Source organism: Stegostoma tigrinum, chromosome 36 (genome assembly GCF_030684315.1).
Source record: "Stegostoma tigrinum isolate sSteTig4 chromosome 36, sSteTig4.hap1, whole genome shotgun sequence".
In the NCBI taxonomy this organism is placed as follows: Eukaryota; Metazoa; Chordata; class Chondrichthyes; order Orectolobiformes; family Stegostomatidae; genus Stegostoma; species Stegostoma tigrinum.
In genome coordinates, this window is record NC_081389.1 from 2,188,373 (window position 1) to 2,208,924 (window position 20,552).

Sequence of the window (20,552 nt, forward strand, 5' to 3'; positions counted from 1 at the left end):
GATAAGGCAGGAATAGGATACTGATTGTGGATATCAGCCATGATCATAATGAATGGTGGTGCTGGCTCGAAGGGCCGAATGGCCTACTCCAGCACCTATTGCCTATTGTCTATAATGAGAGAGTGACTGAGCAAGTCTGATACCTTAACAAGTGAGTGTGATGTAACAAGATTTTTAAGGGAGAGTGATGCTGGATTGTCATTGAAAATCTGTCGTCAATGTTTGTCTCTTTCCCAGGCCTGAATCATGGGGACTTCAGTCACACCAACATCCTTGTCCAGCCTGTTCACACATCAGCTGACCGCTCTGACCTGACTGAGCTGCAGCAGCAGCTGGATATCTCTGGCTTACTGGACTTCAGTGACATGAATTATGGATATTATGTCTTTGATGTGGCCATATCCATAATGTATCTGATGCTGGGGAGTAACGATCCCGTCAGCGCTGGGGGCCATGTCCTCTCAGGCTTTGAGAGTGTAATCCCTTTACTCCCTGAGGAGCGCAACGCCATGTTTCTGTTGGTTCTTTGCAGGTTTTCTCAGTCGCTGGTTTTGGGGAGATACAATGCTCTGCTTTACCCTGAAAATGCAGAGTATCTTCTGAGCACTGGGAGAGCCGGCTGGAAGTGTCTGCGCCAATTGTGGTCGCTGGGGCAAGAGGCAGTGGGAAAGATTTGGTTTGAGACGGCAAGTCCGACTGCATTTGATGCAGACCCTGTTTCAGTGTAGTCCCAGGCACACTGGCTTCCAGGAGAACAAGAACCCCTCTACCAGGAGGATTATTAGAATAAGTTCAACCAGAGCCTGGAACTGTATTAACGATTTAACGTTAAATGCATCAATGTTGTGTGTAGGCAGGAAAGTTTTATCCCGACATTGCATTTCTTTTATTAAGGACAGCATTAGAGAGAATTTAATCCCGACTGCTTTGCCCATGGCAACATGCTTAGCATTCAGAGTCTACTTGTCTGGTATGAGTTTAATCACCTAATCAGGATTGATAGTTACAAAAACAGTAAATGCTGAAGAAACTCAGCAGGTCTGGCAGCATTTCTAGAGAGAAAAGCAATTGCAAATTTCCAAGTCCAGTGACTCTACATCAGAACTAAAAATAGTTGTGAAAGGGTAGTACTTCTGCCGATGATGGAGTTAGAGATGGAGGAGGAGGCAATACTTGGAGGACAAGAAGATGGAGCACACAGAGAGAAAGTAAGAGGGAGGGAGTGGACTAGGCAAACAAAGAGATTGCTGATGATAAGATGAGAGAAATAAATGCTGGGTTGGATCCTAACGAGACGTTGCAAATGGGTTGGCTGTGTTTGGAGCTACCCATGCAAAACAGGACCTTTGTATCTCGTTAGCCAGTGAGCCACTAGAGAGGTCCCAGAGGATTGGTGAGAAGCTAATGTTGATCCTCTGTTCAAGAAGGAAAATAAGGATAGTAAGCAACTAATGAATGATGAGTCTCACATCAGTTATTGGGAAGCTATTGGAGAGAATTCTTAGGGATGAAATTTATATATATTTGGAAAAGCATGGCCTAATTAGGGACAGTCAGCATGGTTTTGGGCAGGGCAGGGCAGGTCATGTCTTACTAACTTGATTAAATTTTTCGAGCACCATTAAGCCCGTATTATCTCTCTGTGTCTCTTCTACCAAAATGCATTACCTCGTATTTCTCTGTATCGAAAATCACCTGACAGGTGTCTGCCCATTTGGCCAACTTATCTCTCTCTCTCTCTCAGCTTATGATCAGCAAATTCTTTGTTTGCCTGTCCCCTTGTTTTTCTTCCCTCTCTTTCTCTATCTCTCTCCATGTATTCTATTCACTTTCCTCGATCACACAATCTTTCCCCATCAGCATCAGTACCACCCATTCCTTGCTATTTTCAGCTCTGATGAAGGGTCACTGGATTCAACATTAACTCCATTTTCTCTCTACAGATACTGCTGGACCTGTTGATTTTCTCCAGCACTTTCTGTTTTTGTTTCAGATTTCCAATATCTGCAGCTCTTTGTGTAACAGCCCTTGCTGCATCTCCATGCCAACCATAGTACAACCAATCAACACTGTCTTCTGATGTTGCATAGGTGGAGGTTCCCTTTCCAAATCTGTCTTCAAGCATTCCAGTCCTGATGATTGCAAGATTAAATCTTTAACTTTGTGTCTCTTTTCAAAATTTTAAGATAATATTTTAAATTTTTTTATGCATATTAGTCTGGTTTTCTGTACTTTTCCAATTTTAGCTGTAAAGTGTGATGCAACTGTTGGATTCATGTATTTGGTGCTATTTATTGTAAGTTTTGGTTCTTAAATTCTTAAACTTGTAGGAGACATGGGTTTTTCTGAGTGTCTGGAATTAATCATAAACTTGTAAGCATTTCTGTAGCCTTGGTGATTTCTTTTAAAGCTATTTTTTGAGGCCAAGCCTTAGAAATAATAAGTCTTGTGACCAACAATGAAAAAAGGAAACACCCATAGTTCACAGAAAGAGCTTTTTTTAAAGAGTTTCCCTTTGAGTTTTGGGCAGACCTGTAAAGTCCTTGGTAATAGGAAGGTTGTAAAGAACTTCTCCTCCAAAGGGAAGAATATTTAGGGAACTGGGTTCCATTTTAACAGTTTAACAGTACTCAGTTCTGAGGAAGGGTCACTGTACCCGAAACGTTAACTCTGTCTTCTCCTCCACAGATGTTGCCAGACCTGCTGAGCTTTTCCAGCAACTTTGTTTTTGTCACAGTACTCCAACTTACTTCTTTGACAAAGTTTTGAATATCTTTTCTGATTTGTGCCTTTTAGATAGTGGACTAACTTTCGTGAGTCAGAGGGTGAGTTACTCGCAGTGTTCCTAGCCTCTGACCTGCTCTTGTATCCACTGTATTCATTATGCCCAGTTTATCACCTGGGCGGTGATAATGTCCAGGATATTAATAGTCAGGAATTCAGCAATCCAGTGCCTTCAGTTTTTTTTGACATCACATGGAGTGAATGCACGTGGAGTAGATAAAATTGTTTGAAGGGTGGTCATCTGTGATACCAGTGAGCATAGATTTTAGTAGACACTTCAGACTTCTGTTTTGCACTCACGCTGTGGCACCACCCCCATTATTGAGGACTGGGGTATTTGGAAGCCTCTCCCTCAGGTGAATTGTTTATTGTCTACCGTCATTGACACAGCAATTGATTAATCTATTTAGTGTCACCCTGAATCCCAGGCACCATCTTAAAACACTGAAATAAATGAAATTAAAAGTACCACATTATAGTCCTTCTTGTTAGCCATGGATCATCCCCGATGCTGAGTCCAACACCAGCATGAAACAGTCGGCCAGTCTCGAGTCCCTTCACTGTGCTACTACTGCCGGAACAAGGTCATCACTTTTCAGCGACATCTTGTCCTTACTGAAATTATCACCACTATGAGTCCATGCTGGGCCAATCTCAGCAATGCAGCCGCTGTAGAAGCTTCAGGTCCTGAACTGGGCTCAAACTCAACATTGGACCCCCCATGCTAAAGCAAGCACTGTCTATGTCGCTGGGACACTCGCTGAGCCCACACTCTCCTCCATCCCACCGATACTAGGGACATATTTTCCTCTGATGTGCTGTGCTTCTTGCCACTGCTGCCCAAGCTCTCCACAAGAAGGTAAGTAAACAAAAAAACAAAAATGGAAAAGGCCATAAAAAAGTAAAATTGCTGAGGTTAGGAGCTCAAATGCTGCATTGTTTACTCCGCCGCCATCTTGAATGGAAGCCAGTTGGTAGCACTGAAGAGCTTGTATCTGATTCATTGGCTGTGGGATAATTTAGCTCGGTCTCTGTAACAATGCTTTCACTATTTGGCAGGCAAGTTGTGCTAAGTTGCAGCTTCAACCAGTTGAATATCTTGTTGTCAGGTATGCTTGGTGCTGCTCCCTGTACTTCTCCAATACTGTCACCAACCTCAAGACCATGGTGATTTGGTAGTCCTTATAAGCTTATTACAGTACATCTTGCACTGAAGGTGCTTAATATCATTAAATTAATTCATTGGTGAAATCTTGGTGAAAGAATCTGACTCTAATATTAGACTCATAGAATCATACAGCATGGAAACAGACCCTTTGGTCCAACCAGTCCATGCCGAAAATTAACCCAAACTAAACTAGCCCCACCTTCTGTTCCTGGCCCATATCCCTCCAAATCTTTCCTGCTCATATATCCATCCAAGTATCTTTTAAACGTTGTAATTGTATCCGCATTTATCACTTCCTCAGGAAGTTCGTTCGACATGCGAATCACTCTCTTTGTAAAAAGATTGCCTCGTGTTTTTTTTTATATTTCTCTCCTCTCACCTTAAAAATGTGTCCCCAGTATTGAAATTCCCCATCTTAGGGAAAAGACAACTGCCATCAACTCAACCCATACCTTTCGTTATTTTATAAACTTCTATTAGGTCACCTCTCAACCTCCTATGCTCAGAGAAGAAAGTTCCAGCCCTATCCAGCCTTTCCTTATAACTCAAACCTTCCATTCCTGGCAATATACCAGTAAATCTCCTCTGAATCCTCTCCAGCTTGATAAGATCCTTCCTATAACTGGGTGACCAGAAGTAGACACAGTTTTCCAGAAGAGGCCTCACCAATATTCTGTACAACCTCAGCATAATGTCCCATCTGCTATACTCAAAGGACTGAGCAATGAAGGCAAGTTTGGCAAATGCCTTTTTAATCATCTTGTCTATGTGTGATGCAAACTTAAAAGAATTATGTCCCTGCACCCCCAGGTCCCTTTGTTTTACAACACTACTCAAGGCCCTACCATTAATTGTAGAAGCCCTACCCTTGTTTGTTGTGCCAAAATGCAATACCTTGTATTTATCCAGATTGAACTCCATCTGCCATTTTCAGTCCATTTACCCATTTGATCAAGATTCCTTTGTAATCTTAGAAAACCTTTTTCACTGTCTTACTATGCCACCAATTTTGCTGTCAACTGCAAACTTACTAATCATGCCTCCTGTATTCTTATCCAAATCATTTATATAAATGACAAACAAAAGAAGACCTAGAACAGATCTCTGTGGAACACCACTGATCACAGTGCTCCAATCAGAAAAGCAACCCTCCACCATTACTCTCTGTCTCCTGCCATTAAGCCAATTGTGTATGCAGTTGGTAAGCACACCCTGAATCCCATGTGACCTAACTTTACGAATCAGTCTTCCATGCAGAACCTTGTCAAAGGCTTTACTAAAATGTAAATCAACAACATCCACTGCTCTGCCATCATTAAACCTTTCGGTAACTTCTTGGAAAAGCTCAATCAACTTTCTGAGACATGATTCCCTCGCAAAAAACCCATGCTGACTATCCCTAACCAATTTTTGTTTCTCTGAATGTCTATAAATCATATCTTCTATAATCACCTCCAACAATTTACTCACCATTGAAGTCAGACTCACAGGTCTATAGTTCTTCAGTTTCTCTTCACAGCCTTTCTTAAACAAAGGTACAACATCAGCCAACCTCCAGTCATCTGGCACCTCACCTGTAGTTATATCTGATGCAAATATTTCTACAAGGGGTCTCGTAACTTCCTCCCTTACTTTGCACAACATTCTGGGATACATTCGATCAGGTCCAAGAGATTTATCCATCTTTATATTTATCCACCAGTATAATCTGGATAAATGTGAGGTTATTCACTACGGAAACAAAAACAAGACGGCAGATTGCGACCTGAATGGCTGTAAACTGGGAGGGGGATGTGCAGCAGGACCTGGGTGTCCTCCTGCACCAGTCGCTGAAGGTAAGCACTGCAGGTGCAGCAGGCAGTGAAGAAGGCACATGGTATGTTGGCCTTCATTGCAAAAGGTTTCGAGTGCAGGTGTAGGGATGCACTGTTACAATTATACAGGAACTTGGTGAGACCACACCAAGAATATTATGTGTCGTTTTGGTCTCCTTTTCCGAGAAGAGATGGTCTTCCTCTTGAGGGAGTGCAGTGAAGGTTAACCAGGCTGACTCTGGGGTTGGCGGTCTGATGTATGAGGAGGGATTGAAGATGTTAGGATTGTTTTTGCTAGAGTTCAGATGACTGAGGGGGGATCTCATACATACTTATAAAATGCTATCAGCACTGGACAGGTTAGATGCAGGGAGAATGTTCCCGATGGTGGCTGTATCCAGCACCAGGGGTCAGTGAATGAGGATTCGGGGAAGACGATTTACGACGGAAATGATGTGATATTTCTTCACTCAAAGAGTGGGGACCCTGTGGAATTCATTACCACAGGAAGTAGTTGATGCCAAAACATTGAATGTATTCAAGAGGTGATAAGATAGAGCACTTTAGGCGAATGGGATTACAGGGTATGGGGAGAAAGTGGGATTAGGCTGTTGAGTTGGATGATCAGCCATGGTCGTGAAGAATGGCACAGCAGGCTTGAAGGGTAGAATGGCCTCCTCCTGCTCCTATCTTCTTTGTTTCTATGTTTCTCTAAGATGTCCTCTTTAAAGTGAACTGTTTTTAACACTTCAAAGTTTTTTTTCATCTCCCATCCCCGAAGGCTTTGGTTGAGTGATGCACTTTATCCCGTTACCCTGTCCCTTCCCCCAAACCATGTAAACATTTCCTGGTCAAATATTTATTCAAATTCCTTTTGACAGGATTGACACACACACACCCTTTCAGAAGCTGCTCCCACTTTGTCTGTTCATTATAATGTTCACCACTGGCTGTAAAAAGCTTGTGAGATAGATACCCTGAAACTGGGTGACAACATCCAATACTCAATGTTCAAAGTAGGGGATTAGACCTTGCTAAGTCTTTTGTGGACAAGGTACGTACTTACTTCTCAGTGAAATTGGAAGTGAATGGCTTCAAGCAGTCATGTCGCAACAAGGAGCTGCGCACTGATGCTTACATGGGGTATCTGGATTTCCAATTGTAAAGAGGATCAGGGATGAGTCAGGAGAAAAGCTATGAAACTAGCCACTATCGGGAACACACCTTCAGTTGCTTAAGCACTCAGGTCTGGACCGTACGCTTCTCTGCCTCCACTCAGACACTCCTTAAAAGTTACGTTTAACTATTGTTGCATTTCTGTTCCTAGCAAGCTGTTTGTGAAATGATTTACCATACTAAAATGTATATACAAAGGTTAATTCATTGATGTTCTTGGATTTCAAGACAGAAGTTTTCACTTGGGGCTAATGATTTAAAATACAGGAGACTGGGAAAACCAGCTTACAAAGTAAAAGGAGCATCACCTCATATTCTGCCTTGGGACCTTACAACCCAATGCTGTCAATGTGGACTTTACCAGTTTCAAAGTCTCCCCAACCCAGCTTCATCCCATGATCAACCATCCCTCTCATCCCCGCCTCACTGACCTGACATAACCCACCCATCTTGTCTCCCAACTATCTGCTCCTCCCACTGCACTGACCAATCCCCACCACTACCTACCTGCACTCATCTATCACGATCCCACCCACCTCTCTCTATTTATTTCTAAGCTCCCTTCCCCACCCGCCATTTTTGCGGAAGGGTCCTGGCCTGAAAGGTCAACTTTCCTGCTCCTCTGATGCTGCCTGGCTTGCTGTGTTCCTCCAGCTCCACACGGAGTTATGTCTGACTCCAGCATTGGCAGTTCTCACTATCTCTAACAAATTAAAATCTTTGTTTTTTTTAGTTCAAGTGTCAGCAGGCTGATTCCCTTGAGATCTCGTATTTGAATACGCCAATGTTGAGTTTGAGTGAATTGTCAGAAACAGTCATGTTAATTTTAGCTAAAGTTCTGTCCTGAAGAAGTTATATTGGACTCAAAATGTTAATTCTTTTTCTGTCTCCAGAAATGCTGCCAGACATGCTGAGATTCTCCACCATTTTCTATGTTGGGTGACCCATTGCTCACTCACTCTCATTGCCTTGTCTCGTACATTGCCTTATTTGACTTTTTCTTGGGATGAGACGTGGGTGATGCAGACTGGAGAAGGCGATCTTTATCTGTGCCACAAATTCCTAAATGTTGGCAGTTTCCCAAGGAAATGGAGTCTGGGTGAGCTCGGTGCTTTCAGCCACCAAAGGAGAGAGGGGCAATGATACAGATTTATTATAAGGTAACTCATTCTGTTTAGGTCGCCCAAGTTTGCATACACTGATCTCCCACTGAATAAAGCTGAGCCACCTGATTGGAATTGGCCCTCTGAATTAACTAGTTCAGTGACATTAGCACTACAGCAGTGTTCCCCTAAACTGTAATACCATCTATCCACATATTCTAGCCCTGTCTGGTCAACCTTCCTTCAGCAGGTCTGCCCAGTAGCATCTGTTTCCTCGCTATTGAGATTTTATTGCTAATAAGCTGGGGCTATTTTACCTGGACCATCAGAGGCTGAGGGGTGACCTTATAAGAGTTTATAACATCATGAGGGGCATGGATAGAGTAAATAGACAAGGTCTTTTCCCAGGGTGGAGGAGCCCAAAACTAGACGGCATAGGCTTACGGTGAGAGGGGAAAGATTTAAAATGGATCTAAGGTGTGACTTTTTCATGCAGAGGGTGATGTGTGTATAGAATGAGCTGCCAGAGGAAGTGGTGGAGGCTGGCACAATTACAACATTTAAAAAACATTTGGATGGGTAGATGAATTGGAAGAATTTAGAGGGACATGGCTCAAATGCTGGTAAATGGGACTAGATTTGCTTAGGATATCTGGTCAGCATGGACAAGTTGTACCTAAGGCCTGTTACTGTGCTGTACATCTCTATGACACTGTGACTCTATATAATAGTATTAACATTATTCAATTGTATGTCAGTTTGGCACAGAGAGCAAACCTGGAGGAAAACAGCAGTAGGAAGATAATTATCTCAGGAGTCGGCCGGTCAGAGCTAACCTGGAGGTGAACAGCAGCATAAATATCTGAGGGACGAGGTCAGTCATACAGCATGGTAACAGGCCCTTCAGTCCAACCATTCCAACACAATCCCAAACTAAACTAGTCTCACCTGCCTTCACCTGGTCCATATCTCTCCCAATCTTTCCTATTGATGACTCTATCCAAATTTTTTTTAAACATTGTAACTGCACCCGCATCCACCAATTTCTCTGGCACTTCATTCCACACATGAACCACACTCTGTGTAAAAACAGTTGTCACTCATGTCATTTTAAAATCTTTCTCGTCTCACCTGAAAAATATGCCCCCACCCTACTGAAAAAATGCTTGTCATTCATTTAACTATGCCCCTCATGATTTTACAGACTTCAATAAGGTCACCTCTCAACCTCCCATGTTCCAGTGGAAATAGTCTCAGTTTCTCCTGTGTACTTTTATATCTCCATTCCCGGCAACAATCTGGTAAATCTTTTCTGAACCCTCTTTAGTTTAACAATACCATATCCTTCCAATAATAAGACAATCAGAACTGCACACAATACTCCACAAGAGGCTTCACCAGCATCCTGTATAACATAGAATAGTAGTGGAATGGTATTTTTCTTTCTGGAGATCTGACCAGTGGTGTTCTGCATGGATCAGTGATGGCACCTCTGCAGTTTGTGACTTTATAAATGATTTGAAGGAGAATGGAAGCAGCTTGATTAGTAAGTTTGTGGATGACACAAAAATTGGGGGACCTCTGGATACTGTGGATGATTGCCTGGGTGGGATATAGATAGGCTGGAGACTTGGGTGGCAAAATGGCAGGCACAGTTTAATCTGGACAAATATGAAGAGATGCATTTGGAAGATCTAATGCAGGAAAGAAATATATAGTAAATGGCAGAACCCTTTGTAGCATCACTGTTTAGAGGGATCTCGGTGCACAGGTTCATAATTCATTGAAAGTGGCAAGTCAAGTGGATAAGTTAGTCAAGAAGACATACAGCATGCTTGCTCTCTTTGGTTTGGGCATAAAGTATAAAATGAGTAAGTCACATTGCAGCAGTATGGAACTTTAGTTAGGCCACTTTTGGAATTGTGATGATATTGTGGCTTTAAGAGTTGCATTTTGTCCGGTGTTTCTTTGAAGAAAGGTTTTAAGGTAGAAGCGCTAAGCTGTCTATTTAATCCAATACGTAACCAGCTTGTCAGGTCTTGGGTTTTTTTTTAAGTTAGGACATTAGAAGCAGCCTGAACATATCTTTTGCCTGACAAAAGAGGTTGTAGAAAATCATTAACTGTCTGCGATGGGTCATTGATGATGCTGGCAACCTTTCTGTCGCAGTGAACCATGTAAATGGAGTCCACGGATCGAAGGTTGGCTTACATGATGGTCAGGGCTGTGCACACCACCTTCTGTAGTTTCTTGTGATCCTGGGCAGAGCAGTTGCCATGCCAAGCCATCATGCACACAGACAGTAAGCTTTCAGTGGCGCATCTTTAGAGGTTGGTGAGGGTCCTTATGGACATGGCAAATTTCCTGAGCTGCCTGAGGAAGAAGAGACGTTGTTGTGCCTTCTTGATTATCACATGTACATGGGAAGTCCAGGACAGGTTATTGGTTATTGTCTCTAGGAAGAACTTGTCGCTCTTCACCCTCTCAGCCTCGGTTCCATTGACGTAAATGAGGGCATGTTCTCCTCCTTTCTTTCTGAAGTCGATGATCAGTTCTTTAATTTTGCCAACATTGAGAGACACGTTGTTTTCATTGCATCATGTCACCAAGCCGTCGATCTCCCTTTTGTAGTTTGGCTCATTGTTGTCAGATATCTGTCCCACTACGGTGGTGTTGTAATGGTATTTGTCTGGAACTTCGCCACACAGTCATAGGTGTACAGGGATAACAGCAGAGGACTGAGGATGCCTCCTTCGGGCTGCAGTGTTCAGTGTTATTATGTGTGGGTGAAAAGACCTGGTCCTATGCTGCTACTGTTCTTTGTTTTCATTACATATGTTGTAATGTTAATGTAATGTATTTTGTAAAATAAGCTCCCTATAGCTACTTAGCTGATTTGCTGTATCTGTAGGTGGATGGTCAATGAGGTAGTAAGTCTACTACTGTAGATCTGGTCTTACACAGTCATTGTAGAATGAGCAGTCATCATAGAATCATCAAATCCCTACAGTGTGGAAACAGGCCCTTCAGCCCGACAAGTCCCCACCAAACCCCAGAGCATCCCAGCCAGACCCATCCCCCTATCACCCATCTGATCCACACCCTCTACTTCCCTGAACACTGCGGGAAATTTAGCATGGCCAATCCACCTAACCTGCACATCTTTGGAAAGTGGGTGGAAACCGGAGCACCCAGAGAAAACCCACGAAGATATGGAGAGAATGTGCAAATTCCACACAGACAGTCGCCTGAGGCTGGAATCGAACCCGGATCCGTGGCGCTGTGAGGGTGCAGAGCTAACCACTGCGCCATCATGCTGCCCCTCTATGTAGACAGATTATAAACACATGATTGTTCTTCCAATGCTACGTGTAGCAACAATAAGAATAGGGTCTTTTGAAAATAGATAGCCCAACTTATATGGTATAGATAGTAAAGGTTTGGCATTTTATTCTGTCATGTCCTTCCATATATTTTTGTGTATTTCTACAGGTAAATAGAGCTGAATGGCAATCTGACCTGTTGTGCACTCATGGGGTTCTACCACACCTGGTACGGAATCTCTGTACACACTGAGGTCTCTCTTAGAAGTGATGGAACAAGCAGGTGTCTCACATCTTCTATGGTAAGGGATACTCAGCAAGCCAGGGCACATTCTTAACTTCTCAGTACATGGTTCAACAATGATAAGGTTGTCTTCAATTCCATGGGAAACTCAGTACATTCCAGGGATAATTGTTTCTCTACCTGCATACAATGAAAATAGTTATTACACCAGTAACATAGAGGGCTAGCTGCTTCAACACTTACACAATAATGGTATTGACAGAAGAGTGTGAACTTTAGCAATTCTTCAAAAATATTTTAACAACACCCACCAATAATGATTGATGTTTGCAGCAGAAGATGTTGTTTAGAATCAGTTATATTCATTGGTGAATCCCATTCCCTTATTTAATTTGCTTTGTTAATTTGATATTTCTCAGATGTCCTCCTCAAACCTGCACTGACAGAGTCCAAGGCTGCTCAGTCGGCTGAGTGGTTGTGTGGTCTGAAGGTCTCCAGTGTCCTAACAATGCCCTCCAACCAACACAATCTCTCTGTTGTTAGAGATGGAAAGGGGCAAGGGTGCAAGCACAGGTGATAGGTTGGATGCGGTTGAGAGCCCTGTCAATCACAGTAGGTGAGAAACCACCATTATGGAAGAAAGAAGCCATATCAGCAGCGTTGTAATGGAAGGTGGCATCATCTGAACAGATACGACATAATTCTTTGAAATTTGCATCACAGGCAGAGACAGTGGTTATGAAGGTGTTTAGCGTATCTGCCGTCATTGCTCAGATCTTTAAGGAGTTGGGACGTCATGTTGAAGTTGTATAGGAGATTGGTGAGGCTGCTCCTAGAGCACAATGTGCAGTTCTTGTCACACTGTTATAGAAAGGATATTATTAAACTGGAGAAGATTCAGAAAAGATTAACCAGAATATCACCAAGAATGGAGAGTTTGCGATATAAAAATAGACTGAAAAGACTGGGACCTATTTAACTGAAGTATAGGAGGTTGTGGGGTGACTTTATTAAGCTTTATAAAATCATGAGGGGCATAGATGAGGTGAATTATAAGGGTCTTTTCCCTACGGTGGGGAAGGTCAAAACAAAGGGCATATTTTTGGGGTGAGAGCAGAGAGATTTAAAAAGGACATGAGGGGCAACTTCTTTATACAGAGAGTGGTTCATGTGTAAAATGAATGGCGAGAAGAAGTGATCAGAGATAATGGGAACTGCAGATGCTGGAGAATCCAAGATAACAAAGTGTGAGGCTGGATGAACACAGCAGGCCAAGCAGCATCTCAGGAGCACAAAAGCTGATGAAGGGTCTAGGCCCGAAACGTCAGCTTTTGTGCTCCTGAGATGCTGCTTGGCCTGCTGTGTTCATCCAGCTCCACACTTTGTTATTTTGGCCAGAGGAAGTGGTGGATGCAAATACAGTTACAATGGTTAAAAAATATTTGCACATTTGTGAATAGGAAAGGTTTGGAGGGATATGGGCCAAGTACAGGCAGGTGGCTCTAATTTCGTTTGGGAACATGGTTGGCTGTGGACCTGTCTGTTTGCATGCTGCATGATTCTATGATGTTGCAGCAACTGTGATTGAGTAAGTTAAGAATCAGTTACATTCTTCGGTGAATCCCATTCCTTTGTTTAATCAACGTTGTCAATTTGATGTTTCTCAGATGTCATCCTCAGAGAAAACTGTTCTCATCAAACCCACGCTGACAGACGCCGAGGTTGTTGAGTTGGGTGAGCGGTTGTATGGTCTGAAGGTCTCCAATGTCCAACCAATGCCCAGTTACGATGACCAGAACTTCCATATCCTGGTGTCTGAGAACCAGGCAATTAGAGATCACGGTCACAGCTACGTCCTCAAAGTGATGAACACGGTCGACAGTGAAGATGCTGATTTGATTGAAGCACAAGCACTAGCCATGATATTTTTGTGTGAAAAAGGATTTCATTCACCCACACCTATCCCAAACATTAATGGCAAGATTATGTCTTTGGAGACCATTAGTCAGTATTAAGTCTTGGTGGCCGGGTTCAGGTTACAGTTGACCAGTCACAGACATTTTTAAAAAAAGAAAGAGGAAGCGTTCATGAGATAATGTTGTTGATGTGGTGTACTGGATTTCCAAAGGTGTTTAAGTGTGTTCCAGTAGAATACAACAGACTTACGAGGGCATGCTATGAAAAGGTCATAGCGAATGAACATAGTGGTGATAGAAATAATGGTAAATAGATATTTTTCAGGCTGGAGGAAGATGTGTAATCCCCTGGGGGTTGGCTTTTGGACTTTTGCTTTGCCCTGATATATAGTAATGATCGAGATCCTGGAGTGAAGCAGACAATTTCAAAGTTTACAGATCACACAAAACTTGTAAGAATTGTAAACTATGAAGACAACAGTGTGGATAGCTGGCAGATGAGGTTCGATGCTGTGATGTGTGAGGTGATGGACTTTGGTTGGAAAAACACTGACAGAAAATATATAATAAGGGTACAATTCTAATGGGGAAAAGGAGCAGAGGAACCTGTGCGCATCAATGTGCATAGAACATTAAGGGTGGAAAGACAAATGGAGTCAGTTAAAAAAACATGCTGTGTTCTTGCTTTATTAATCAGAGTATAGAGTATAAAAGCGAACATTTGTTAGACCTCAGCTACAGTACTGTATACAGTTGTGGGAGCCATATTATAGAAAATATGTGAATGCACTGGAAAGAATGCAGAAGTTATTTAACAGAAGTGAGAAACTGCATTTATGAGGATTGATTGAAAAAGTTGGGACTGTTCTTCTTGGAGGAAAGAAGATTGAGACGAAATATGGTAGAAATTTTCAAAATCATGATTTGGTTGTTTGCACTCGTGAAAGATTTAAAATGATGCGTACACTAACGCAATGGTGAGATAAGAAAAATATTTTTCATACAATGGTTGGTTAGGATATGGAAGGCACTGCCTGGGAATGTGATGGAGGTAGGTTTCATTGAGGCATTCAAGAGGGCATTGAATAATAAATTGGTGTTCAGCAATATGAGGTAAAAGCAGCAGATTGACACTCAGTTACAGAACTGATGCAGGCCCAATGGGCTGAATGGCCTCCTTCTACTCCATTACAGTCTGTGATGCTGTGACATATGAAAATCACTTTTGTCAGACCCTTGTAAATGCCATAACTGATTAGAAATTAGAACCTGTTGATGTAATTCAACTTCAAAGTGACAGCTTACTTAACAAGAACACTTTTACAGACGGTGTGGAAGAATCTGAAACCCACATAGTCCGCATACTGACCTACCCTCCTGGAATTTCATTGTCTAAAATGTCTATAGGCCTTCAGATCTTGCACAAGGCCAGTCAAACTCTCGCTTGAATGAACCAGGTACTTGCAGTAAGTCAAATCCAGTGATATAAGATCATTGTACAGTATACATTGATACTAACCACCTCCTTAATGCAAATATTTAGCAACAAGATAGCAAATCTGATTTGGCTTAACTCCATGAGCAATGAGTGTTTGCCCTTAGTGTCAGGGTACAGTGCAATGTTCAAGGGCAGCTGATAAACGAGGTGTATCATTGGTGGTTGATGTTTAATATTCTACTGCAATGATTAACAATTCATCTTTAATGGATACTGTTAAATGTTTTGTAGTTTATAAAGAAGTAAGTAACGTTAGTGAGTAACTGAAATAAATGGCACATCAAATGATGTTACTGTCCTCAGATGACTGACCAGAACAGCTCATGGCCCCTTGTCCCAAATAAATGGTGAATCTTCTTCTTGGTGAATTGGTACTATTACCCTCCTAGGTGAGCCACTCATTCTCAGACCGTTATAACACAAGTGATTCACTGCTGGATGTCAAAACATCAATGAGCGAGCAAAGACTCGGAAAATACACTCCCATGAATGTTCTGAGCCAGGAACTTGCTCTAAATTGATGTGTTTTGCCTCCACCATTGCTTTTATAAAGGTTTGTGAATGAGACTGAGGGAATCTATGACACAGTTCAGCCTGTGTAGTTTAGATCAATACTCACTCCATTTTCAACAGATCAGAGCTGATCTGAAACATCTTTCGCCTAACAGCGCAAAATCCATTATGTAGGGGTTTTAAAAAATCTTTCCTCATTCAATGTGGACTGTTAGGATAAGGTTATGCGAAATATCAAATCAGCAGAGAGTCTGAAGCACCCATTTCTGGTTCTGGGAAAGCTTCGGTTGTTACAAATTTATGAAGTGTTCTTTTAAAAGGGTTGAAAATTCCAAGATACCCCCACGTAAGGACAATTTTCCTTCGGTTCAACGCCCTGGTTGGTGGCTATATCCTGAATCATGACAATAAGATGATTTTGGTGTAAGCCACTTGAAGATTCTCTCGGTGTAGAGAAATGTCAGAGGTAAAGTAGACAATGGCGGATTGGGAGACATTGGCATTGGGATCCGGTGCCTTATTGTCATCCATCAAGGATCAACCAGCAGAAACCAGATAAAATATGACCGATAAATTTTTGTTGTAATAGTCATTTTTAAAAAATGTATTCATTTGTGGGATGAGGGCATCACTGGTTGGGCCAACATTCATTGCCCATCCCAGAGGGCAGTTAAGAATCAAACACATTGCTGTAGGTCTGGAGTCACATGTAGTCCAGACCAGGTGAGGATGGCAGTTTCCTTCCCTAAAGAACATTAATGAACCTGATAAGCTCTTCCAATAACCTGCAATGATCTCACAATTGTCATTAGACCCTTAATTCCAGACTTTTATTTAATTCAAATTCTACCATCTGCTTTGGCAGGATTCAAATCAGTGTCCCCAGAACATTACCTGGATCTATGGATCAACAGCCCATTGATAATATTGCTAGGCCACAGACTCCCCTGATTGCCCTCATCTCCATGATGCCCACCCTCCCAGGCTGAACATATGCCATCTCAGGCTCCAGTCAACACCTCACCACAGCAGGTACACATCTAGGCAGCAGTGACTAAATAATGTTCCTAGAAAGGTGGCTCCCTTTTTGAGCGGCTGGGGATGCTGGGTGGTAGAGATTGTGTGGACAGATACAGCTTTGTGCTCTACCCCTCATCAGAACGCTGTAGGATATCTGGTGAGAGACATTCAAATGAATCAGAACAAATCAGAATTTCAGTGTCTGTTGACACTGAAATGTAATTGTTGTCTGTGAACTCTCCTGAATGAATACAGGAACCCACCTCACGTATTCTAGTCCCTCGTGCCAGACACCAGGCGTCAAATCAACCCAGAAATGTGCAGATAGACAAAAACTGCAGGCTGTTGTCCAAAATGATCCGTCCAGCTGTTGGTTGAGGAACAGGTGCCTTGACTGTCTGGCAGTGGACTTTTGTTTCAACTCAAGCACAGGGAGATGTCCATCTTGGCCAAACCTCATTGTTTCCAGTGTCTCAGGTCAGTAGAGAACATTGTCCAGATCTGACCTTGGGGCTGGGTTGTTGAGGGAGCAGAATTCCACAGCAACCCAGGTGGTGAGATCAGGAAACACCAAGCAACTCAAGGGTAACCAGGGACAGGCAATAAATGCTGACCAGCAGTGATGCTCATCTCCCACAAGTAAGTAAAAGTTATACTTGGAAATGGATGGGCTGGTCATCCTAGTGCCCTTTTTTGAGTGTACAATACAAATCGGTCCAGTACACATTATTCATGAGCTTTCTTAGTTTTGTGGCTGGGAGTTCCCAAAGACAGATTGTGATCAGACAGCCTGTTGGAAGTATTGGGTGGGAGAGAGTAATGGATTTCTCTCATTAGCAGGAATTCCAACATCCTATCCTGAGAGTTTGCAGCAGCCAGATTTCCTCTGGAAGCTCTCAAAAATTTACTTGCTGAACAAGTATCTTTACGCACTGGGAGAGGGAAGCGACTGCCAAATTGTGCAGCAAATTATTTAGCAATTCCAGGATCAGATACTTCCAAACCTTTGCAAGTTAATTGTTATCAGAGTTAATTGTCATCTTCTTAGCCCAGAAACCTATGGGGTAGGAACAAGTTTTGGCGCAAAGCCTTTAGAATTGGCTGTCTGTCTGTTATACAGCTGATCTGCTTTTCAGAAAAACCGCAGTCAATGGAACTGAATATCAGGCTGAGCCTAAAACAGGCTGGTTATACCCATGCCCAGAGTGTGTTGCTATCTCTGAAGACCTGAATCGTTTTTATGTGGGACTGAGAGAAAAGCAGAAGGGAATCTCCATCTCACTACAAACTTTTTTATGTGCATGTCCACGCTGTGATAAACACGCGGGTGGTAGAAATTTGGAAATTTATTCCATAAATGATAACTAATGTGAGATTAATTGTATATTTTCAATCTCAGATTGATATACTTTTATTATCTGGGTAAATGGAGAGAGATAGGCCATGGTGCAGACTCTTCAGTTGGTTTATTATACATACTTACTGTTCCAATATCCTCAGCTAAAAACTCTGGGAAGCCCATCAGCTTCTCAAGAGACATCACACGGGGTTGGAAGGAGCATTAATTGCTTTAAGATGAGACTGGCATTCTTTTGTCAGGAGGGTTCCGCTTTAGGACAGCTGCAAATAAATCCAATTGGTCAGGTGCTGTGTAGTGTCAGTAGCGCCTTTAAGGGATGGTGGGCACAGTTGGTATTGCAGGCAGTCCCTAACACTGAGGAGCTTGGGTAAGTCTGGGTCCAGGGGTTTCAGGGAGCAGTGTGAAAGCAATGGGGGCCCAATCTGGGAAAAGGGATGCCTCTGATGGGCCACTCGCCACTGGTTAAATAAAGGCCTTAATAGGTGCAAGGTATTGGACTGCTCCATCCCAGTCCTCACTGTGATCAGTCCTGATTTTCTTCACACCAACATGGACACCCATGTCTTCTCAGTCCTGAGCTCTGGAATTTTCTCCCCAAACCTTTTCTCCTCTACCGATCTCTCGCTTTCCATCCCTCCTCCTCTTAACAAACCCTGTGACATATGACCTGGTATCCCATTGGAATTAAGGCTCCGAAATAATTACTGCTGACCTCCAGTGGCATTGCTCACAGTGAAGCAGGTACAGGACAGTGTCATGATGACTGAGCAAGTCTGATACCTTAACAAGTGAGTGTGGTGTAACAAGATCATTGAGGGAGAGTGACACTGTATTATCACTGAAATCCTGTTTGTCTCTTTCCCAGGCCTGAATCATGGGGACTTCAGTCACACCAACATCCTAGTCCAGCCTGTTCACACATCAGCTGACCGCTCTGACCTGACTGAGCTGCAGCAGCAGCTGGATATCTCTGGCTTACTGGACTTCAGTGACATGAATTATGGATATTATGTCTTTGATGTGGCCATATCCATAATGTATCTGATGCTGGGGAGTAACGATCCCGTCAGCGCTGGGGGCCATGTCCTCTCAGGCTTTGAGAGTGTAATCCCTTTACTCCCTGAGGAGCGCAACGCCATGTTTCTGTTGGTTCTTTGCAGGTTTTCTCAGTCGCTGGTTTTGGGGAGATACAATGCTCTGCTTTACCCTGAAAATGCAGAGTATCTTCTGAGCACTGGGAGAGCCGGCTGGAAGTGTCTGCGCCAATTGTGGTCGCTGGGGCAAGAGGCAGTGGGAAAGATTTGGTTTGAGACGGCAAGTCCGACTGCATTTGATGCAGACCCTGTTTCAGTGTAGTCCCAGGCACACTGGCTTCCAGGAGAACAAGAACCCCTCTACCAGAGGATTATTAGAATAAGTTCAACCAGAGCCTGGAATTATATTAATGTTTTGAGTTCCTAATTATTAATATATATTTTTAACATAATTTTTCACTCCCGTTATTCTGGATTTCTACTGCTTGCCCAATACCAGCTGTAGATATCTCTCTCAAAACCACTTAAACTTCTTCCACAATTTCATCTGTCCAATCCCAGAACAGTGCCTTGACGCACTCTGTGTAATAATACGAGACAACTGACCTTGCTAATGACCTCTATACCTGATTGGCCTATAGACCCCAGGATCCAAAGCAGAGCATTAATCTCCTCTAAACTGCACTGCATCACTGATGATATTTTGGGTGAAAATGAGAATGTTATATCACGAATCGGACTGATAATCCATAACAATGTCCTCCCTCCACACTCTCGTTTGTTGTCACCTTGCACCCATTTTGGTTGTATCATTTGCTTTGTACAGTTTGAACGCTCAATCCAGGTTCCACATGTTTACCAGCTGAAATGCTGGGAATGTCACTTAAAAACTGAGTTTTAAATAAATGTTACTGAGAATTAATATTCTGGAACAGGACATGATTAAGCTTCACAGCACAATGGAAATCGAGGTGCAAACATTCAAATGTAAGAATGGAGCAGATGTAAATTTTGCACAAATCATTGGAAGTGAGAGGGCAAGTCGACAGAATGGTTACTAAATTATACTGGGCTATGTAAATAGAGATGTGGAATACAAAAGCTAGGAAATTATGCACCTACTTAAAGTAGTGGCTCAGCCTGCCTGGAGAATTGTGTCTAGCCTGGGCACCACACTTTAGGAAGAATGTGAACACATTAGAGTGTGTGCAGAAAAAGTTTCAGAAGAATGGTTCTGGTGCAGTGGAACTCCACTTACCTTGATTAATAGGAGAGTCAGGAGCTGGGTGGCACGGTGGCTTAGCACTGCTGCCTCATAGTGCCAGGGACCCAGGTTCAATTTCAACCTCAGGCAACTGTCTGCATTGCATGTTCTCCCCGTGTCTGTGTGGGTTTTTCTCTGGGTGCTCTGGTTTCCTCCCGTGGTCCAAAGATGTGCAGGCTAGGTGGATTGGCCATGGTAAATTGCCCATTGTGCCCAGGGATGTTTAGGTTAGGTGGATTAGACTTGGGGAATGGGTCTGGGTGGGATGCTCTTCAGAGGGCTGGTGTGGACTTGTTGGGCCAAATGGTCTGTTTCCACACTGTAAGGATTCTATT

At 42.8% G+C, this 20,552-nt stretch overlaps 1 protein-coding gene and 1 pseudogene across 1 annotated transcript in view; both read left to right on the forward strand.

The window, feature by feature from the left end:
- The window catches only part of LOC125446785 (hydroxylysine kinase-like), a 110,453-nt gene extending 108,293 nt beyond the window's left edge, over positions 1–2,160 (forward strand). The window contains exon 8 of the mRNA XM_059640212.1: positions 238–2,160. Coding sequence (XP_059496195.1) covers positions 238–728 — 491 coding nt within the window. The 3' untranslated portion in view covers positions 729–2,160. The remainder of the gene's footprint in view (positions 1–237) is intronic.
- Positions 2,161–6,913: 4,753 nt separating this feature from the next.
- Positions 6,914–19,840, forward strand: LOC125446883 (hydroxylysine kinase-like; annotated as a pseudogene).
- Positions 19,841–20,552: the final 712 nt, after the last annotated feature.